The sequence below is a fragment of the Micropterus dolomieu genome, linkage group LG18, assembly GCF_021292245.1.
Source record: "Micropterus dolomieu isolate WLL.071019.BEF.003 ecotype Adirondacks linkage group LG18, ASM2129224v1, whole genome shotgun sequence".
NCBI lineage: Eukaryota > Metazoa > Chordata > Actinopteri > Centrarchiformes > Centrarchidae > Micropterus > Micropterus dolomieu.
Genome location: NC_060167.1, coordinates 22,846,404 through 22,869,890, shown reverse-complemented (window position 1 = coordinate 22,869,890; position 23,487 = coordinate 22,846,404). Strand labels below are relative to the sequence as shown.

General features: G+C 39.6%; 2 protein-coding genes and 1 long non-coding RNA gene across 9 annotated transcripts; 1 reads left to right on the top strand and 2 right to left on the bottom strand.

The window, feature by feature from the left end:
- stat2 (signal transducer and activator of transcription 2) lies at positions 1–10,582 on the bottom strand. 5 transcript variants are annotated; one of them, XM_046029196.1, is made up of 24 exons: positions 10,149–10,575; positions 9,670–9,830; positions 9,388–9,532; positions 9,028–9,123; positions 8,393–8,485; positions 8,218–8,296; positions 7,982–8,061; positions 7,726–7,877; positions 7,349–7,507; positions 7,165–7,254; positions 6,743–6,802; positions 6,630–6,650; positions 6,421–6,514; positions 6,088–6,135; positions 5,878–5,961; positions 5,614–5,712; positions 5,361–5,496; positions 4,744–4,796; positions 4,252–4,337; positions 3,999–4,135; positions 3,697–3,891; positions 3,421–3,475; positions 3,110–3,201; positions 1–1,421 (listed from the first exon to the last, which is right to left on the bottom strand). In XM_046029196.1, exons 2-24 carry the CDS (start codon positions 9,798–9,800, stop codon positions 1,192–1,194), a joined length of 2,415 nt encoding a protein of 804 aa, XP_045885152.1. In that variant the 5' UTR covers positions 9,801–9,830; positions 10,149–10,575; the 3' UTR covers positions 1–1,191. The 5 variants fall into 5 exon arrangements, with proteins under 5 accessions (XP_045885152.1, XP_045885151.1, XP_045885153.1 ...); XM_046029195.1 differs by having other exon boundaries at positions 9,670–9,801; positions 10,149–10,574; XM_046029197.1 differs by having other exon boundaries at positions 3,703–3,891; positions 9,670–9,801; positions 10,149–10,567.
- On the top strand, positions 10,580–14,780 carry LOC123956793. 3 transcript variants are annotated; one of them, XR_006821635.1, is made up of 4 exons: positions 10,580–10,649; positions 10,991–11,057; positions 12,527–12,695; positions 12,791–14,780. It is a non-coding gene; the product is annotated as an uncharacterized LOC123956793 (long non-coding RNA). The 3 variants fall into 3 exon arrangements; XR_006821634.1 differs by lacking the exon at positions 10,991–11,057 and having other exon boundaries at positions 10,618–10,943; positions 12,788–14,780; XR_006821633.1 differs by lacking the exon at positions 10,991–11,057 and having other exon boundaries at positions 10,640–10,943.
- Positions 14,781–20,322: 5,542 nt separating this feature from the next.
- apof (apolipoprotein F) lies at positions 20,323–22,367 on the bottom strand. Its single transcript, XM_046029213.1, has one exon. The coding sequence runs from the start codon at positions 22,347–22,349 to the stop codon at positions 21,057–21,059; it is 1,293 nt and encodes a 430-aa protein (XP_045885169.1). The 5' UTR covers positions 22,350–22,367; the 3' UTR covers positions 20,323–21,056.
- Positions 22,368–23,487: the final 1,120 nt, after the last annotated feature.

The window sequence follows — 23,487 nt, the reverse complement described above, 5'->3', positions numbered from 1 at the left end:
TCTCCATTTCCCTTTTATTGGTGAGAACGTTTCATTTTGATTTAAAAGAGCAGGTTAATATAAAAGCATATAACTTAAAAGGGAGGAAGTAACATGTTTCAGTAGTTTAAACAAGCTTTAAGTGGCAACATCAAAACAACAACAAAGGGACTCAAAACAAACATTGAAACAATAAATTATGTGCAGTCTGCGCAATGTACTCTAATGAAAAAGAATCTTCAAGTGTAGATGAAATAAAAATGCCTTTTACCCCCTTTAGATCGCATCCCCAGCAATAATGTGCACCTATTTAACAACATAGAAATTGATTTCATTTTTAGCCTATGTACTCTTCCAAATCCAACCATGTTTTCTTCTGTAAAACCAAATAGCACATGTGTGTATGTAAGCCAACCAATTTTCAACCAGTAACATTATCACATCTATTCATCAATCAATCTTTTCAAACTTTTAGCAGCCCAGAGTTAACATTAGCTAGTTAGCAACAGCATGGTACCTCGGACTGTTTCTGGGCCTCACTGATTACTGTACACAAACAACAACTTCATTCAATGATTTGGGTGAAAATGGATCATTTTATGGAGAAAATAACCCCTCAGGGGTCCTGAAAAAGCTGTTTTAAAATATTGACTGTCAGGATTATCAGAGGGGTGTCAGGTATTGCAGATTAAAACAGTATTCAAAGCAAACTACTATGTTAATACTGCTTTTGCTATGCATGCTACAAATTTGTGACATGGATATTGTAATGCAAGTATCTAAAAGTAGGAATGCACCGATCTGACTTTTTCAGTCCCGATACCAATACATGAGCTTTAGGTATCAGACACCAGTCTAAAATTAATAATCTGTATTCCTCACTGTGAGGAAGAGACTAAGAATAATTATTTTATGTGTACGGCAACATCATGAATGACTTAAACATTGCTTCCTAACTTTCTGAAACAAAATGCTGTATTAGCTCTCCTAGCAAAACATTTGGGTCTACCAGTGCACAGCAGATGCATCGCATAGTATGCACATAATTTAATTGAATAGATGGGGCCTCTTGTCACACCGATATCCAATCCAGCTATTTGAGTCAGTATCGAGCTGATATCCAATATCAGTATCAGATCGGTTCATCCCTGGCTAAAAGTAAAGCTCTCGCTGAATGATACAGTGCATTGGTTAAATTTACACAACTGGGGCTTATTGGAAAATACTTCCGCAGGATTGTGGGGGCAGGCAGTTAAACCCTTGAAGACTGAAATCAGGCAGCACCGACTCATCTTGCAAGACGTCAGAGTCAAGAAAGAGGTTGGGGTTGTTGAGATACATCAGTAAATCTTCGTCCACGGCTCCAACAGGGGCAGACAGCATGGGATCAGGGTCATATGTTTCCAAAGGCGAATTTAAAGGATGAGGATTCCCGTTTGGTTCTGAAAGCAGAGAAAGCGACAAGAGAAAGTTACTGTTTCTGCAGTCGTGGCAGTGTTTATTTCTGGTATTGCTTTCGATGAGGAAAAGAAAGTGACAAAAAATGTAATGTGGTATGCCACATTTCAAACACTTTATGTTCAGGGTGTGTATTTTTCAGTTTGCTTAACTTGTTAAATAGCTTAATTAAAAACACTTACTGAAATATAAGTTTAAGTACAGCACTCATACCGTTCTTTCTTTTTCGTCATTAAAGGAATGGTGTAACATTTTGGAAAATACATGTACACGTATTCACTTTCTGTCTGAAAGTTCATAAGAACATTGATTCCACTCTCATGTCTGTCCATTATATATAAGGCTACAGCGAGCAGTCGGTTAGCTTAGCTTAAAGACAGGGAAACAAATAACCTTGCTCTGTAATTAACATGTAAACAACCATTTCTTGATTCTTAGCAGTTGGTAGGTGACCAGAGGAGACTCCAAGACAATTACTCCCAGCAATAATAGCAATGAAATTATTAATATAGCCGCGTAACCTTTGATCATTACTGGTGGACTATGGCTATATGACGTTTTACAGTGTCCTTTAATTGATTTTAGTACATGCACCAAGCAAAAGTATTCAAGCATCAGAAGGTAGAATCAAAACGCTATAAAAGTAAATAAATAAAAACAGGTTTGCTCAAACAGGGTTCTTGCACCATTTTAAAAGTGGAATTTAATACTTTTTAAGACCTCAACAAATATAAATTTAAGACCTCAAATCTTGAAACAATTTCTTTGATAGAAAAGAGATGCGCGTTTGATCTCAATGTACGACGCAATGCCATATTTGGCATTTTTATTTTCACCACCGGTGAATGACTTTGCATATTACAAATCGAGGAACATAGAGGCTGTTTACAACTGGCATTAAAATGTATTTTGGGTGATCTGATTGTGATCAGGTAGCACTTGACCACATGAAAGTACATGTGTAAATGCACCCGAGACCCATTGAGGACAGATGTGATCCAATCAGCAAAACGACCTCTGGAGGTGGTCTGGGACACCATGACCACATGGATGCAAATGCCTTGTTGACAGAACGACCGGATCTTCCTCCAACCACTTTAACTTGTGTCTCCCAATCTTGCAGCCACAACTGTCGATAATATGACACGCAGCCAGACGTCAAGGTCTGCAGCTAACGTTAACGTAACATCAATTCAATTACTAAAAAAAAAACAACAAAAACAAACAAACATACAAATACACGCTAATTAGGCGTTTTAGTCGACTGTGGGTGACAGTTTTCTCACCAGCCTTAAAACGCACCATCGGCAAATTTAATACCTACAGCAAATTTGCGGTAAATTTAAGACCTTCATTTCCCCGACTTCAATTTAAGACCTTTTAAAAAATTTTAAGGAGCCGCGGGAACCCTGTCAAAGCAATCACCTCCACACCTGTAAGATTTTATGTTCAGTAGAGCAGACTACAGAGCATGTGCATGCAGTAGAAGCAGCCAACAGCCCTACAGGATGTGAGTAAGAATCTGAATAATTTCATAGCTGTCGCCTGACATCTACCTAGACAGCATCTTCCCCATTAAATTCCTACACCACAAGGCCAGAAGAGGGCAACACGGAACAGATTTCGGCTGGCTTTTCAGCTGGATGGGACAGCAAGGAGAGCCATGACTCACCAGCTGCCTCTCCACACAGGCCATTCATTGGCTCCAAGCCTTCACCCTGTGCCATGTCAGAGGACATGGGTGACCTAGCCTCCAGTGTGTTCCTACATGACCAATGACAAACAGTCATTACAACCAGTTGCTCATGACATAAGAAAAAGGGCGTGGGTACACTACTTCTTAGATGAAGCAAGTTCATTTTGTTGTTCAAGTTGTTGTTTCTGTTTAAAAAACACATTTAGAATATAAAACACAGTTCTGTGTTAATTCAAACAAGCAAGATACTTTGGACCAGCCTGGAGAAAAATGAATAATATACTTACTCCTTTGAAACAAACACCAGCTTCGTTTTGATGTATTTTATGTAAGGATTGTCATCTGAAAGAAAATGAGTTTAGATGTGATTTAATGAGTCATATTCATCCCCAACCCTATCAACGTAGTGTAATTTTACCCATGACCACTGCAAGGAAAAACACCATTCAAATAACATTAACCACAACAACAAATGTGAGGTGCGTTGGGGGTTTTTTTGTTTTGTTTTACAGATTTCTTTTCCAAAAATATTTAAGTGGTAAGCAGAAAGTATCATTTTATACCCTTACTTCCAGTCTTCTCAGAGTAGTATTTTCCAAAAGCCTCATCTTTAGGAGTGTTGGGATAAAGATAAAGTAGAGGGTTTTCTGGGATATTTTCTGCTTCTAAGATCTGGAAATTCCTGATGATTTCATGGAAGGGGATCTGGGAAAGGTCAACTTTGGTGAAAGGTTGGACTGTCTTCACGTCAGGCTCACCTAAAATAGACAGTGAGTTTACAGATAGTAGCTTGTTTGTATTTGTGTCTGGAATGCAACAATTTGAAAGTATTTTACTGAATCATTATGGAATAAAAAAATCTCACCAGTCATGGTGGTTTCCACCCAAGAGAAGGTGATTCCTCCAATGACACTTTCACTGAATCGCAACAAGAATGTGCCTCTCTGTTTTTTCTTCAGGAGGGCCTTCTCTTTGCCTTTGCTCACAAAACCCATGATGTGGCTACAGGGCAGATAAAAAGTCTTACATAAAGCAAGAGACTTCGCCCGTTTCCCAGGAATTAAAGGCGTGGGCTAAATGTGTTAAACCCAAATTAGACTATGTTGAGAAAAACATACCCATCCCTCCACAGGTCTTCAAGGTATGTTTTCACCATCACCAAAATGCCATCAAACCACACATAGAAAGTGTCAGGTGTATTTTCCTGTAACAAAATGGGTAGAAAAGGTGATAAGTACAGGGTATATTCATAAATTATAAACAAACAAGACTAAGAATCTACAGTCATGGCAGCTCTGTGAGGTTGAAATGCTCATTGTAAAGAAAACCAAAATAGTAAGATGGATAAAAGATGAGGTTCATTTTGTTTTGATCCTAAACAGTGAATTATATTTGCAAAAATGGTAGTGGTTGAAAGAGAAGTGGCTGTCGGCTTGGCTGACAAGGTCACAATGATTAAAATGCGAATGTTTAGCACAATACCTTAGTTTACCATGTTAGGTAGCTGACATGCATATTATGCCAGGAGATCACCAAAGTTGAGATATTTTGAGTTGAGTGATCAGGGTTAAAGATAATCCTTCAAGCCACACAGGATTCAGTATTCTTACCTTGCAAAATTTTGACCAAGCTACTTTGCTGGTGTCATAGTTCTGACTCGTTCCTGGTGGGACAGAAAATAAATGATGCATTATGCAACTCTTTATATACTCATCTATAATAAAACACACATGAAGGATGCTGAATTAAAGTGTGCAATTCTTATCATGATCTGACAAATCACTGTGAACACTCTTTTTTGAGCCAATCCCAGCTGACATCGGACGCAAGGCGGGGTACACCCTGGACAGGTCGCTAGTCCATCGCAGGGCCACACATAGACGAACAACGATTCACGCTCACACTCACACCTAAGGACAATTTAGGGTCACCAATCAACCTAGCCTGCATCTCTTTGGATGGTGCACCCGGAGAGAACCCACACAGACACGGGGAGAACATGCAAACTCCACATAGAAAGGCCGGGAAAACTACTGCACCACCGTGCCGCCCAATGTAAAGCCAATCACTCTTAAAATGCTAAATGCATTTTAGTAACTTGCATCAAAATCAGACTAAGGTGTTTCCCGATATGATGTTTGACTCATAGATAATTTAATTCAGCCCAATTCATAGACAAAACAAGCACAAAAATAAGCAAAGACAAGCAACTGAAGCAGAACTTTACCAAAGAGTCTGTGTGCAATCATATCCAGCTGAGCATCATTCAGGCCACGTTTAGTGGCAGAGAGAAACTGCCAGCTCAACATCTCTCCAAACTGTGGCCAAGGGGCTGCAGGAGAGTTGGCAAAGAACATGACGTCCTGGAGAAACAGATGCACATTAACAAATATATAAAAAATTCATTTCTAATTCCTTCAAATAGCACAACTCAACTGCAAAATGCTACTTAACGCGGGTTAGGTATTAAGTTCTCTCACCTTGGTGTCCTGACTGAGCATGTTGAACCAGAGGACAGACGCCCAGGCGCTCTGCTGCTGGCTGGAGTTGGAGATGATGACCACCGGGAGGGAAGAAGCCTAGGTTGGGTGCCAGGGAAAAACAACTTTTTATTTGGCATATTAATATAATCAAAACAATAAGCAAAGCAATATAAGGCGTAATATTTATACAGAACACATGTAGGTTAATGATATTTTTTAAAGCCAGCCATATAGCAAGAAAAGAAGCAGAAGATGCTCTACCAGCAACTCAACCGACAGGCCCTTCAACTCAAATACAGTGTGGAAGTAGATGATGTGCAGCTCCTCTGTAACACTGAGAGAAATCTGTCAACACCAAAACACACACACACACACACACACCAGTATTTGGTTGTCACACATCTTCTTTAATTAAGAATTACTGTTAAACTGTAAGGACAGCACAACTTTGGGCTTCCAAAGTAAACTCACATCACTGACTCCTTTGCCACCACCTCCACACTTCTGCTCCTTCAGAGTCTACAGACAAATAATAGTACACAAAAAATTCAAACAAAAATATTACCACCCGAGATTAAAGACTGATTATTGTTGTTTTAAGTTTTCGTCTTTTAATTGCTTCAGTTTAGCTGCCAGGGACTGCTTTATATGTGTACTTGACAACATCAACAAAGAGTATATGACATGATTTTACTTTTGAATAACTGTCAGAATTGTATAAAAGGCTTTATATTTAATTGTTGTTTAGAGATTCCTTTGTCATGTAAGAACTTTTCTCTTTTTTTTCAAATAATTATCACTCACCAGATGTCTGAAGTCTGCCACCATGCCTCCACTCTGGCTCTCTGCCATGTTCAAGGCCTTGGTTTTGGTCCCCAGAACATTAAAACGCCGATATCTACAAACATACGGGATTTAGTAAGAAAAAATTCACTTCAAATGTGAAAGCTCAAAACAGTTCTTCTGGAAATACCACTTGAAATGGAAGCTAAAACATATTTTAGAAAACTCACCCTTTGATCTGAGGAGCATCCCTAATTTCAAGGGCGAGAAAAACAGAGCAGTGACCACAAGGGCAACAAAACAGGACCCGTGATTGTTTGAAGTTAAGAATGAGAAAACTCACTTGTCCATGGACACATTCACTTTCATGGAGTGGTTCAGCTCAGGAAACTTAACGAGAAGTCTGAAAATATAAAGTCAGGTGTAAGATTTCAGAACTTTGGAAAAATAATGATACTAAATAGGAAAATGTGGAAAACAGGAAAATACTGTTCTCCTAACTATCCTCATTTCAGTTCAGCACTGCTGTACTGTTTATGTGGGAAACTACAATCCACTACATCCTGGTAGCTTCTTCTCTGTCTTCCGACATGCCCACCTATCATACTAATTGCTTTATATATAGTTAAAAACTGCTACTGATTAGCATATCACAATGAATGCGCTGTTCAGAGTGTACCTAGAAAATGTGCTACATACATGTATTAAAAGTGTTTTTAAATAAATACATAGCATTGTAGTGATTGCCTTGAGTGGCACACTTACCTGGTCTTGACAGAGAACTGGACGTTTGTGCGAAGCACCAGGGGTCCTTTCCCCTGAGGCATGGATGGCTGAGTCTCAACTACAAATGAACTTCAAGAAACAGTAAAACAGTAATGTCAGGAAACCTCTCAGGAAAATCATAAGAGAGCAAGAAAGTTAAGAAAGTGTGTCCTAAAAGAGAGACCTCTTCAGTAAGGCTTTCAGAAGAGTGTCTGCTCTCTTCTGCAGTACAGGTTTTTGGGCCTTCACCGGGTCGTTGTCATAGGACACTTTTCCGACGAGCTCCTCCAGCTTGCCAAGAAACTCCCGCACCTGGAACAGACACACTGCCACACTGGTGAACCTAGAAAACAAGAGGAAAGGAGCAAAACTGATGAGAAACGCAAACAGCAGATGGTGAAGTCAGAAATTTCAGCTATAAGACATGTTTTATGAAATTGAAATAATGGCATCACAGTTTTCTCCAGCCTAGCAATTCATTTACAGAGGGATCATTGATCAAACTATTACAGTAAACACCAAAGATTAAAACTGATGTGGAGCAGGTGAAGATGAACATACCACTTCTCAAGCTGATCCACACAAACGTTGTCTGGAGCACCAATGCAGGCTTTCTGCTGCCTCCTCTGCCACTCCACCAGCTCCTTCTTCACCAATGTGTCGATCACGTCCTCAGTCCTCTTCAGGAGCTTATTTAGGTCGGCCAGTGTGCTCTAAGAAGGTGATTGTGTAAGACAAACAAATAAATAAATATACAGTATATATTAAAATAAATAGACTAAAGACATGTTATTTAAGAACATGAAAAACTCCATACCTTTCTAAATTCATTCAGTCTGTTGACAAGTAGCTGAAGAACTCTCATTTGATCTTTTCTCACAGTCTCATCAACCACAGCTGCATAACAGTTTCCATGGTGGCATAACAGTTTCCATGTAAGGGAGACCAAAGAGAAAGAGAACATGTAGCTGTGATTCATGTCACTGTTTTACTCATCCTATGAGAACATTATCAGAGCATGCAAATATAACCAGAACTTTTAAATCTGCTTACCTTCCATCTTGTGAGTTTGGTATTTAAAATCAAACTCGTCTTGCTGCTCCTCCAGACACAACACTGTGTGTTCCATGCACTATATACCAAAAATACAGAGAAGAAGAATGAATGAACTGTATTGTATGTCATCTACATAGCACAATACAATGGCATAAAGCAACATAATCTGCACCTGCACTTCATTCCGGAGGCCAGCGATTTTACGTTCAAGGTCCTGCTGGCTACTTATCTCCATAGCTTCCTGCTCTACATGCAGAAGCTGGACCTGAAACAAAGCAAGGGAGTAGGGAGAGGAGGTATAGAGATAAAGAATCTATTACATGTGATACAGTGTAATACTGATGCAGAGAGTGAATATGGGTGAGTAAAGGTGGCAATTAAAATAGAATCACAGCTTGGTGGAAAATGTTTGCCTTTTAGCCCACACAGTCCTGGAGTTATTATTCAGTACATGTGACTGCGAATACATTTCTCAGAACTGAAAACAGACAAAATTGTATAATGGAAATTCACACTAGAAACCTCAAACATGTCCTTGTTTTGGTTTTATACATTCAAAAGTTATGAATTAAGTTACAGCACTGCAGAGATAAAGCTCACCAAAATCAGCCAGAAAACATGGCAATGTATGAAGTGGCCATATGATAAAATAACAAGTTGCCATACACCAACTGCCCTTTTCTATAGCAATATGTGTGTATTTGTTTTCATCTGCATGCTGTTTTCATTAAAATGTTTTATGAGCAGCAGGGTGTGTCCCATCTATTATCGTGACATGTCCAGAGGTAATTAAAATGTTGCCCAAACCTGCTCAGCAAGTTCAGCACTCTGCAGGATTTCCTTCTCTTTTTCCAAAAACCACAGGATTGTGCTTGCCAAGGCACACGGGTCATCCAGGTACCTCTGTCAGGGAAGAGAGGTCAGATTAATATCAGAGTCAAAGTTAATTAAGTTAATTATCTTTAGACTCTCCAAAGACTGAATTCCTACCTAGGCTTACTTTACAAGCTGAGCATACTTATAGGAAGGTAGAGGAAACACTGCTAAACAATGTAAAGGGAGCAGATCAGAACTATTATGGCCCACATATTGACAGTGGATATTTCCAATATAAAATAAAGATGTCACCCACTGCTTTTGTTTTCCACAAATCTAATCCACACCAACCTGAAAATTTTGTTTATAACGTCTGATGTTGTGCTGCATTAAAAATGACTCCTCCTGGACAAAGCGGCTGTGTTGGATATCCAGATTCTCCAACATGACCTGGAAAAGCACCATGGCCAAGTCATGGTCCCGTGCTGCTCGTTGCCTGAAGGAACAAAAACAAACCGTACAAGCAGAGTATTTTACAGGGTAACTAAATGAAATCCTTGAAGGACTAAAGTGAGTTACCCAGTTTGAAGTAATTAATGAATATAAGGGGCAAAGGAGAAAGTGCTGCCTTACCACTCCTGCTTCTCTATCCAGGTTGACAAGTAGTGGCGAACATCCATAGGCAAAGCATCCCTGTCGTAGAGCTCATGTAGCTGCTGTCTGTACGCAGCAGACAGCTGCCTCAGCCTGTCCCACTGGGCCATCCTAAGGTTGATCAGGGAAACGCCAACGAGCTTACAAACAGTAAACCACAGTTAATGCGTGTGTGTACAGTATGACTAACGTTACATGCCCTAACCTAACCTATTGCACTAAAAGGTAGCGCCATTAAATGTATGTGTTCGGGTTCATAAAAGTCTGTAATCAGTAGCTGAGGGAGCAAAGTGCAAACACTTAATGTTAGTTAGGTGATGACCTGGGACTACTATTTACTTCCTGTACGACATGTAATGACTGCATATTCTTATGTTTTCACAAGCAAGGAAGTTAAGACCGAGTGTGACTTATTTGTGTGTTAGTTAGCTCACACACACACACATTTAGTTACTCACCTTGTTTTATGCTGTCAGTCTGAGTCCACTTTGTCTTCAGTAAGTTAGCTAACTGGTCATTTAAGACAGGAACATAGCTAGCTCTTGTTTCTCTCGTTGCTAGCTAACTTAGCTGTAACTTAAGCTGCGGTTTGGTCGGTAAAACAAAACAGCTTCTAACAGAGTTCAGGCGTGTGAATGTTATTTCCTTTGTCGTTTCTGCTCCATTCGTTGTTTAATTGGTTGTCTATTTATCCCTCCCAAGCATTCTTCACAAGGTTACCTCGGGCTCCATGTTGGCTCTGACACAACTGCCGTGAAAGCAGTTAAGAGCCGAAATGTCCGCGTTAGGTCGCACAGTTTCCTCGTGAGATCAAATCTAACAGCTCACTGGTGGACCCGGACACAAAACAGCACGCGCTGTTGGTACACGTTCACGTCAATCTGTAGTGAGGGGAGTGGTGAGCAAAATAGAAACTTACGGCCCCAGCTGAACGTTTCCCGAGAAATGACGATGTGAAAGTAATGAAGCGGCCAAACAGTTTGTGTGTCTTTAATAGTCTAGTCCAGAGGTTTTCAAGGTCCCCAGTGGGGCTTCAGACGGTTTCAGGGGAGGCTCAGTGAATGGAAGTGAAACAATCTATAGTCTAATGTGATTTGGTTAAAGAGAGAGTTCAGAGTAGTTTTGGGGAACAGTTCCTCCCACTTTATCAGTCAGAAACTAAAAAATGCCTTAGGACAGACCTTAATTTGAATGTATTTGGTGCAGTCTGAAGTTACGTGAAACAGCAATATTATGCTATCTTGGCTCAAATGGTGAGTGTTTATCTATTGTATCAATTAACATAATAATGATCCCATAGGTATCCAGGAATTGAAGCTTTGTCTGAGGGCATGCCCGCAGTCACATTGAAAACCCCCATGTCTAGTGTAAGTCAGAATAACAACTTTATAATTTAATCTATGCATTATATTTTATGTTTAAGTTAACATGTGTGTGTAAAATCACAATATACAAAGTATCTACCCTGCTGGAAAAACCAGCATAGACCAGCATAGACCAGCATGGGAATTACGCTGGTCCATACTGGTTTTTCCAGCAGGGTAGTAACTATAAGTGGCAGATAATTAAGTATAAAAGGCTATTACATTATTTTTGTACTCAGGTAATGTTAAGTGCTAGAATTATGGCCAACCAGTCAAGTTACGGTTTACATTCATGTCTGTCCAGACTCATGTAATAAGTGTAGTGAATATTTGGAAGGTATTGAATAAAAAGTATAAAGTGTATGTTTTGGCTAAGAGGAAGTTAATATAATATTGATGATACACATGTATGATTCCAACAAATATACATTATTGAACAGATAAATGAAGGATTATCACTTGATGATTATTAAAGATGGATTCTTATAGCTCCACAACATGTGGTGCTTTTGTTTCCTCCTGGCATTTTTAGATGGAAGCCTCTTTACGAGCTGTAGAGGAAACTCGCTCACTCACAGGATCACGATTAGCATGGTGCACTCCAATACGCTGATTAGTGTCACCACCTAATTGACCAACTGTGAAATATTGTCATCAGTTCTTGAGTTTTAACCAAAAATGTGTGTTGTGAGGTCACAGTGACTTTGAGTTTGTGCCAAATTGTAAGAAATTCCCTCAAGGTGTTCCTAAGATATTGCATTGCGAGAATGAGACAGATGGACAACCCAAAACATCCATGCAGAGGCATAAAATTGTACTTCAGTAATTATGCACAATGTTGAGTTAGCGTCCGATTCGCAGCTTAAGAGAAACTTAACTTAGATTGCTGAAAGACCAATTAGCTGTTTTTGCACCTCTTGTTGAGAAAGCGTGTTAGACATTTTAGGTAAACCTTAAATGCTCTCTGAAACCCACTTTCAAATTTGTGAAACCTTTAGTCAAGGTGATATGCGAAGATGATGTTCACTATTCCATTTGTTATTCCATTCCATTTTACCAAATTATCATAACCACATCACAATCATAACCAAATTATGTAATTTTCCTCATATCTCCTAATCAAAACACAATAACAAAGAAAAGGTACTGTCTACTGTCTCTTGATTAAAATAATACCATACAACATCATAAACTCATGTGAGTTGTTAATGGTGAATTCAGTGATAGTGTGAGAAGGAAATCATCAGTATAGGCAAGACTTTATATCGCCATCTTTTGCATGCATGTTGTATAGAATTTTAAAAGCTTAATGTTTTTGTCCATGAACCCTAACGATACAGTGACTTTAAAGAGTATAGCAATATTCAGTACATCCATAGCAACATAGCTTAAAAAGAATGTGTCAAATACAAAGATTTGCTTTAAAAATGTATTTGGTTTATTGTTTTGTTTTTGTTGGGTCCTGTCACGAGGCCCCGGCTGTGAGCTTGTTCGGGGAGCTGGGGGCGTGTCTGCTGCGGGCTCTGCACTCACCTGAAACCCATCCACAATCAGCACACCTGCTCTGTGTCCCACAATCAGCCACTGCCTAAATAGGAGGCTCAGACATCCAGTCCTTGCTGGATCGTTGAATCTCCACACGTATGTCGTGTCAGCCACAGTCAATCTTCGACTCAGTCTTGCATCGTGGTTATTGGCTGTTCCTGTCTAACTGTTGTTTCTCTCTTTCTCAGCAGACTACCAGCCAGTAAGCTCTCGGTGCCGCCCGCAGCCAGGACGCTTCCCGCTCCCAGATTTCTCTCCTACCCCGAACCTGGGAGGGAGCCTCTGTCCTGAACCTCCGTCTTCCCGCTTACTCTCCCATGAAAAAACTGTCTAAACTCTGATCTGCGTTTGAGTCCCCTCTGCCTGAAAACTCTGACAGGTCCAGCCCAAATCTGTTGTCCTCTTTGGTCCATTGCTCTTTTGAGGTGCTGCACCAATGTATTCTTGGTTGATTTGCTCCGTTTCTCTTGTGTCATGGTATCTGCTTCGTAATGTCTTCCTCTATAACTGGCAAAACTTTGGTTATAATTTTACTGCACCAACTTGGAGAAATCCCACTCTAAAATCCACTCTAATACAACAAACTAACACAGCTAAATTGCTATGCACTTTGACCTTTTTACCAAACTAATTCTTTAATAGGTTAGTTCATTGTCATGGCATCTGCTTCCCAGTTTCGTCTACTATTACTGGCACAATTTGTAACATTTTACTGTACCAACTGGGAGAAATCCCACTTCTGTGTAGAACTCCAAATGCTTACACTGACTTGCTATTAATGGTAACTTAGGTTATAGTTAATTATTTATCAGATTCCAAATTGATGGTTAAGTAGGTTATATTTCATGAGACTGAATATAACTCAAGTTATATTCTATTACTAATACTTTATTTAATATAAATACAGATGCAATTTAAACCCTAATCCCAAACATAATTACATAACATAACCAAAGTGGCTATATATACTGCTCAAAATAACTAAGGGAACACTTAAATCACACACATCACAATATTTAAAAGTTCCAAATCTTTACTGTACATTGTGTAATTTGTTGAGAACAAAATGACATCAATGTAAACCAAAATCACCAACTAATTGAGGGCAGGATTCAAAATCACACCCAAAAGAAAATGTAAATCACAGGCTGCAGCAGTTAAAGTCTGACCATGGCTCTAAGGATTTCATCCTGGTACCTAGCAGCAGTCAGGGTACCGTTGGCTATCATGTGGAGGTCTGTGCAGCCAGACCATCACTGACCCACCACCAAAACGGTCATGCTGGATGATGTTAGAGGCAGCATAACGTTTACTACGGCGTCTCCAGAGTCTTTCACTTCCGTCCCATGTGCTCAGTGTGAACCTGCTACCATCTGTTAAGAGAAACTGGGCGCCAATGGCAGACCTGCCAATTCAGGTGTTCTCTGGTGAATTCCAATCAAGCTGCACGGTGCTGGGCTGTGAGCACAGATCCCACTAGAGGGCTTTGTACGCTCATGCCAACGTCATGGAGTCTATTTCTGACAGTTTGGTCACAAACATGCATACCAGTAGCCCGCTGGAGGTCATTTTGTAGGGCTCTGCTAATCCTCCTGTTCCTCCTCGCGCAAAGGAGCAGATGCCGGTCCTGCTGCTTGGGCTGCCTTCTATGACCCTGTCCAGCTCTCCTCATGTAACAGCCTGTCTCCTTGTATCTCCTCCATGCTCTTGAGATTGTGCTGGGAGACACAGCAAACCTTCTTGTGACGGCATGAACAATACCAAAACACAAAACTAGAGAATTGTTAGTCAGGAAGGAGAGCAGTTGTCTGTGGCCACCTCCTGCAGAACATTTCCCTTTTTGGGCGTTGTCTTGCTGTTTCCTCTCTAGTGCACCTGTTGTCACTTTTATTTGCACTGGAACAATTGACACTGATTCACAATCTCTTTTGTTCCTAACTGAATGGATTGATATCTCTTAAGTTTAATTGATCTGATGTTATACTGTGATGACTAATTGTTCCCTTAATTTTTTTGAGCAATGTATGAATATGGTAAGGTAAGTACAAATAAGGTTAAATACAAAGAAAGGGTAGAGACTCTGCTTTTTTTTCTGGTAATATCCTGGGAAGGACTCAATTTTATGTGGGGTAGAGAGGGGGGAAAAAAAACATTGTTGATTAAAAGGGTATCATTTGCTAATGAACTGAATCAGTTTTATTCCAGATTTGATAACCAACAGTGTTCTGGTTGTAACATATTGGCTCTAACATATTCAGTAACACCAATGATCAGTCCACAATTGTACTGACGGAGTCAGAAGTAGCAGTAAGTCTGGCCAAAATTAAATCTAACTGGACTAGATGGTGAGCAGGGTGTTCAAATTGTGTAGGTTTCAGCTCACAACAGTCTTCACAAAATTATTCCAGCTTTTATTAATTGAAAATTCTGTTCCCAAAATATGGAAATTCTCCAATGTTATTCCTATCCCTAAGAAGCACAGAGCTCAATGATTTTAGACCAGTCGCATTGATAAGCATTATGTAAATGTATGGAAAGGTTCAGAGTCAATCATATTTCAACATCTCTCAGTGAATGGTTTGATCAACTTCAGTTTGCATATAAGAAGGGCAGAGGTACTGGAGACGCAACTTTGACACTGATGAATATTGTACATCTACAGCAGTCTAAGATTTATACTATTTTATTTATAGATTTTAGCTCAGCTTTTAATTGTAGAAATGTATTCTGATCAAGCAACTTTGGGATATAAACACCAAAAGCCACATTATACAGTGGGTTAAAGTTCCTTACAGTCTAGCCACAGAGAGTGAAGTGTAGTAGTGCATGGGAGACACAGCCAAGCAGTCAACATATCTCAAACATATTAAAGAGCTCACTAAGAGATGTGAGCACAGTGCCCTCTTTATTAATGAAAACAAGACTAAAGAGCTAGCTATCATGAGACACCACACTGCTTGTCCTTGTTTTCATCCTGTTTTGATTAACAATAAGACTGCTGAGAAAGTTGAGGAGTTTAAATATCTAGTAACAATTTTTGATTGTAAATTAATTTTCACAGCCAACACAGAGAATGTTCTTAAAAAAGCAATACAGCATCTATATCTGATCCGGAAATTGGACTCATACAACATAAGCAAAAATATCCTACAGAGTGTTTATCGAAGTCTCATTGAAAGCATTCTAACTTTTAATATATGCACATGGTATGGACACCTGAGGGCGAAGGACAAAAACAGATTGTGCAGAATTACAAATGTGGCTGTTAAGATTATTGGGAAAGAGCAGAAACAATTGGGATGTATATAAAACGCAGGTGAAACAAAAAGCTAGACAAATAGCATCTGATCCTGTACTCATAAATTTATTAAATTGCCCTCTGGAAGGCGCTATAGAGCAGCTGAAGCAACTAAGAACAGAAGGAGGAATTGTGGCGCAACAGAGATACCCAGCCTACAAATGATATTCTCCAGATGTAAGGGTACATGCTCTTTTTGTACAGACCCCACCAAAATCCTCATAATTTTTATATTTTTTCATTAAAAAATAAATTCAAAAATTACATTCCCACTAAAATTTTGACTCATATCATAATATCAGTCAAAATAACAGCAAATTATTATTTATTACACATCATTTAGCCTTGATCTCTAGCTCTCTCACAAGATAGAGCAAAGTGTTTATTTGAAAAATAGGGCTGAACTATATGTGCATATCACATCATATTATTTAGACTAACATTGCATTTTTGCATTTCATAAAAAAAAATGTAAATGATGATGAAGTGATTTTACTGTGGTTTTGTTACTAAACATGTTTCCTTACATCTGGAGAATATTATTTGTAGACTTGAATGGTATGTTGTGACACATTTTACCTTTATCAATGAACTGCAGCTCCTGCAATTTGGATATTACACTTTTTTTAATATAATATTTTCTTTTATTTTTTAGTTGTTCAGCCCTGATAATAACCAATAGAGGTAGATTTTTCTCCACTCAGCTGGTACACCCAGACCTTTGTGAACATTACAGCAGCATTTGTTTTATCCTATCTCCAATTCCCACTATCACCAGTAGATGTCATACACACCTTTACAGAAATTAGTTTAAATTTTGCCATGCAGAAACTCATCCTGGGGCTGGGAAAAAAGGTTGAATAAAATCAAAGGCCCTGATTTAAATTCACTCCCCAACATTTTTGTTCGAGCCATAAATTATGTATATGTATGTATAGCCATATATTATATTTCAGAGAAAGTTTAATTCACATTCCCTTTATACATAGTTATGCAATGCTATTCCCTGTAAATTTGATCCCTTTGTGTTGACCTAAAGGCGGTTTAAAAGTAATTTACAAAATATCATAATTCAACCAAACGTAATTTGTGTGTATTTGTAGAATGTAAACTCGTTGTCAGGTGGTTAAAACCTCCACATTTTTAAAAATAATGCAGAGGACATGACCCCAGAGTCCTCAATGGCAGCTACAGCTACAGCCCATTGTCTTCCATAGAGAGACATGTTTAATGCACTGGTGCAGTGATCGGTCCAGGTTTATGGAAATTGTCCTGACCCTCTGGCTTGGGTTTAGTTGAAGTGTCGGCTACACAGCATATAAATAAATACATATGCTGCCTACACTACAGAGCTACGCTGCTGGGGCTAGAGCTGAAAGGCAATCTTTGCTTAAGCACACACTGTCAATGGAAGAATTTTCCCTTCAACCAACCACCTTCACTCACCTTCACTTCATTTTTAATTAATCAATTTCCCAGTAGTTTTGTTGTTTCCTGCTCAGTCAGCTTACCGCAGGTCAGAAAAAATTGTGTCCGACCTTCCATTGATAACTTCAAAAACAAACATTATATCTGTGGATAAATGGTTAAACCTGATAAAAGGTTTAAAACTGGTTATTTTCCTTCTAGAAAAACAGACATATTTAAATTTTAACATTCTAAATTTTAATGTTATTAATTACATATTAAACTAGTGTAGCTCTTCTAACATGATCAAATCCCTTTTTCTATTACAATGAAGCAGGATGTGTGTGCTGTACTGGGCTTATGTTATCAAATAAGACCCAGCTTGTTCCTTGTTTATTTCCACTGCTTTCAGAGAGCTAATGTGACATGTGCAAATTTATCTGTTCGGTAAATATGTGTACAGAGACTACTCAGAATCAAAAGAGAGATAATTATTATTATATATATTGCACATTATAAACATGATAAAACACATATCATCCATTTGTGGTTATCTTGTACTGGGTACTGGGGCAGGTCACCAGTCTGTCACAGGGCCAACACACATACACAGACAAACAAGCACATTGATTTCACTTAACTTACATGTCTTTTGACTATAGGAGGAAAACTACATAGGAACAGAGGGAGCATGAAAATTCAACAGAGAGGTCTCTTAATTGTAATAAATGTCAGCGTGTACCCCACACTGTGGTTCACCTCAAATTGTTTGCACTTAAAGAGCATGTTTGTAGTTACATGTGACAATTAGTAACTTCAACAGCTCTTATCATAAATGTAAAACTAACTGATGTGGTGAACTGTTGTTTTGCATGGTGAGGAAGAATGCATGCAGCACTGTTTGGAAAGGAGGGTGAGGACTGGAGCAGGGGTGAACAGGCAGACATTGTCTGTTTTTTATTAACATTCCTGCAGATAGGCTATATGGTTCTTTTTCTTTCAGTTCATTGTTTATTTTAAAATCAGCAAGTAGATGTGGGACCTTCAATGTCCTTCTTAAACTAAATCTCTCTATGCACATTAAAGCAACATCAAGTAAGATTTGGTGCGATTTGGCACCCCTACCGCTTAATTCACAGCTGTCGTAATTATGGACCGCTTTAAACATGCATCAAGTGTGACAACACATAGCATATTGCTTGCTTGTCCAACTGTGTCCAATGAAAGAAGGCCAATTTGGTGTCTGCCTGCCAGCCTTTTATTTCAAGCAGGGCCGTTAAATATATTTTAAAGCTCCGTCAACGTCTTCTTCGTTCTCTTTGCCTCTACCCCTTAGCCGACGTAATCTGTGTCACGGACCTCTCCACCTGCAGCAGCAGCATAATGTTGCCTAAAACTTGGATGGTAAACTATCCCACAAAGCTTGACAGAAACCAATGCATGTGCACAGTAACGTTACAAATGTCGAGTCAGTAATCTAGTAAATTTGCTAACATAAACTTGATATTTAAAGCTAGCTTTAGCTTTAAAGCTAAACCTTTGTCTGTGAAACTTTGCTAACACAGCCAAACATCAAGCAACCGCAACAAAACAAGGCACAACATGCCAGCTGAAAAGTTATTACTGACTAGTCCAACAGAAAGAAGACCAGCTCAGCATCTGTCTTGCATCCTTTCAGCAATTTTAGCTCATGCCAATGAGTAAAAGGCAGTCAGATTTACTCTTGTTCGTCACTCTCTCTTACTTTTGAATGCCATTCACCTTATTATAAGTGAGAGTCCCATCAAAATGATTTTGAAGTTGTTAGTTAATGATAAAATTACTATATAATGTTGCTTTAAGCTACCTAATCTAATTTTATTTCCTCAAGACTCGACTACTGCAATGCTCTGTACTCTGGTATCAGTAAGGGAAATATTCATAGATTACAGCTCATTCAAAATGCTGCAGCCAGGCTTTTAACTCGCACTACGAGGAGGGACCACATCCAACCAATCCTCGCCGCCCTTCACTGGTCACCTGTGAGAATTGATTTTAAGATTTTACTACTTGTTTTTAAAGCCCTGAACGGACAGGCTCCTGCCTACATCTATGATTTGATAACTCCCTACAAGCCGGAGCGATGGCTGAGATCCTCTGGCAGGCTCTACTAGTGGTTCCAAAGTCTCGTCTTGTCACTAAAGGTGACCGAGCCTTTGCTGTTCGGGCCCCTCAGCTGTGGAACTCCCTGCCCGGAGATCTCAGGCAGGCAAACTCAGTGGCCTCTTTTAAATCTCTTCTCAAAACTCTCTTTTATCATTTGGCGTTTTTATAAATATTATATTATTGCTGTTATTGTATTTTTTATTTTTTTTAATGCTGATTTTATTGTTGATTTTTAATTTAATTTTCATTTACATTTTGAAGTATGGATCATGTTTGTTTCACTGTACAGCGCTTGGTAACTTGGTTTTGAAAAGTGCTATACAAATAAAGTCATTATTACCTTGCCACCCGTATTAGCCTCCAGCTATCCAGTGTAGTAAAGATTCTTGAACTCTCAAAGACATGAGTCAAAGTCATAGTCTTAAGATTTAGTTGAAACATTCAGCTAAAATAAAGGAAACTGCTTTTTAAAAAGTCATGAAATCAGTTTAACAATGATCCTAGAATGATAAATATTGCCGGTAATTATTTGTTCGATGTAAATGTAGCCTTTCTGTAGCCTTTTTTTGTCACGTCATTTAAAAATGTACATAAAGAAACATGCTTTACACTATTGTCTCTTTTTACACTATTCTCTTTTATGTAGAAGTAGTGCATTGAAGCCATAACTTAAAATGTAAATATAGCCTATATAAGGAACCTGTAAAGTCTGCACACCGTGACTATATACTAGATAAAAAATAAAGTGTAGTGTACATTAAATATTTTCTTGCGATGTGCATAGTCTTCCACAGTTTCATTTACCAGCAATATGAACAAGCAATATGCATGTGTGCTAAACTACCACACTGACAGTCACGGGATGCAAACAGATTTAATATACAATTTATTGACATTTAATGACAAAAACATTTAAAACAACAACATTTTGTTATCTGCCTATTGTCCCTGCAATAACACCATAGGTGAGAATATGACTCTGACCTGACAAAATGTTTTGATGAGAGGGAAGAAAAGAGTGTTGAAGGACGGTGAACAGAAGAAAAGACACTGGGTGTAGGGCAAAATCAAAGTCTTGAGGAATTGAAGGTTTAATTTCCTGAGACCAGTTCTTTAAAAGCTGCTGCTTCATATGATAAATGGTTCAACTATTTTATCCATGATACACAAGCGAGGTATTTTTCTAAATAGCAAAAAGGCTTACTTGATGACTATCTTTATATATTACTAAGACTGTTTACAATAAATGTGTAAGGTAATTAACATTTTACTCTAACTAAATTAGTGTATCTCAAAAAATATACTTTAAAGACTTGAAATTGACATCATCTACAATAACGAATAATTATTGTGTCAAATTGCGTAAAATAAAGTTTGTGTAGTTTTTAAAGTTTTTGAAATATGACTGATAATCCACTGAGTAATACAAATGATGTGTAATCTTGTTTCCAAATACGCTAGATCATTTAAAGTCTGGTAAACCAAATTGCTCCAAAACCATCTCAGTTAACAATCACTGATCCTGTGTCATTGTTTTTTCTTTTAAATGTATAAACTAACGATATTTATTGCTAAAGCTTCACAGGTTGATTTATTGATCCTTCAGTCTACTGGACAGTTATGACGCCCTCCTCCCAGCTGAACTGGTTCACCAGCACGTCGTCTTCATGCTTCATGGAGTTGAGCAGATACCTGACGCCAGCTTTCACACCGGTCTTCACCCCTGCACCCAGGGCGTAGCCTGCCACCCCGACAGTCCCCCCTGTGGCGACCATGAGAGCGTCTGTGCCGAGGTCAACAGCACTCAGGATGGCTCTCTCCTTGGCTGTTTCAGAGCAGTTGACTGAGGCGTAATACACAGCTGTGCCAAGGTTGTAGAGGGTGCTGACCGCAGGGATCCATTCCACCACGTTGTACACGCGCTCCTCGCTTTTGTTGATACAGCTCCTCTGGGGGCTTCGCTTCATCCGTCCACCTGGTGCAGCGGGGATCGAAACATCCTCCTCTGCGCTGCACTGGCGGATCCAACATTCAGACTCTGTGGATTCAGAGGGCATGATTCGACTGCCTTTTTTAAATACTGCCTGGTACCTCCCAGGTCCACTGCTGGTCACACCAGCACACAGGACTCCCAGTCTCTCACAGGTGCTCGCAGCCTCCTCTAAATTGCCTGTGGCTCCTTCCACAGCTTTTCCTACCAGTGTGGTTCCATTCACCCTTGTCCAACCCTCACAGTGCTCTTCCTGTTTAGATGTACCTTCTCTCACAGTGGCGAGCTGCTGGATGTTAAACATCACAGCCTCTATGTGGCGCCCTGCTTGATCCCTACCTGGTGCTGGCGTAGATGCGGACTTGCTCATCCTCCTCTCTATCAGACCCTCCACCTCCATCAGGAGCTCCTCTGTATCCACCATTCCCAGCAGGTCGTACAGCCTGAGCACCAGGGTCTGTGCCTCCTGTGGGCAGCCTGCCACCACCAACACAGGCACTAAAGAGAGACCCAACAGCTCCTGAGGGAACATAGAGGACGATGGGTCATCCACGGTGCTGGCAGACAGCAGCTCCTCACAGCTGACATTCCCCTGAATGCGGAGATGATCTTGAATCTGCCCCCGAAGCTTCGCGCTGAGGACTGATATTATATGTTTGGCAGATCTCTCCTCCTTTTGCACAACCACTGATACAAGACCAGGTTTTTGTGGCGATGGGGGACCAAGCTGGAGTTGGGATCCTAAGTGAGACTGATGATCCAGTTTGGCTTTCTCCTCTACCTCTTCATGGAAGTCAGCTCCTGAAAGCAGAGTATTCCTCAGTGCCAGAGGAGGTGGGACCCTGCACAGAGCCTGTTCACTCAGCAGGAGCTGGATCACAATCAGCCACTTCATCACAGAGGACATCATTCCACCCTTGTTAGAGCTTTTTCCCCCAAAGCCACTGCATTAATCAGTACAAAGAAAAACAAGCCAACATAACAAATTAATTGTCATTGTACCTACTACATTTTCTTTGAAAACAAGTTTCATTTATTTAATGTGCCATTATTCTAAAATTAGTCCTGCACCTGTTTTTACTAAGATAGTAGATAAGACATCCAGTTTGCCTGCAAATTAAGGCCCCATATTTTAAAACGAGCAAGAATACAGTTTGTCCCTCTACGACATACTACAAATGTGAACGTTTTCACATTACAGGAAAGCAGGAAAGAAATATCGCAGAAGAAAAACATCGGCTCACATTACAAATAAACAAAAAAAGAATAATTTCAGCATATTTTAGCAATGCAAGAAATAGCAACGCATCTCGATACAGAGCCTCCACACTGACCTGAAACATGTATGCATGTTCTTTTTCCTACACTGACTAGAGTAGAGTACTACAAAAATAGAATTGTTTTTTCATTGCATCTTCTGATCCTGTGGCAGCACTTACCTGAAATATATCTGGAGTCCAGAGTGTAGCACAGCGACCAAGATGGCTTCAGCATGTGGGCTGCTTTTCTGTTGTCCTTTTTATCTCAAAACATGCATAACAATCTTCTTTCTCTTTGCCTCCAATGAGAATCTCCTTCTTTACACATGACATCCCACAGCCCTCCCTCTGTCTCATCTGTCTTTCAGCTCCCTCTTCTCTTTGTCCCCCTTGCTCAACAGGGAGATCAGGGCCTGAATATTGATTCACGTGGGGAAAGTCCATGTGTTCTAAAGCAGTTTTGTTTGTCTGCCCTGCTGTCCTCTCATCCCCCCTCCACCCCTTCTCCCCTCTGCTCACTCTCTCTCAGCCGGTAGGTTTTGTTTTTGACCCAAATACTTGAAAGAAATCTCCCCTCATGCCGTGAGCAAATTAATCTCTTACACAGCCAAGACAAGTGAGGAAAACAGGGGTATCCGAGGTAAAGACTGAACTCATCCACAAATATAGGATTATAAATATGGAGAGTAAGACTCCATATCATAATGGCTGTATTTTTGTTACAGCAAACCTGTTCACTGTCCATGTGTTTTTGCATCTTAACAAATATCTTCCCTGTACTAACTTCAT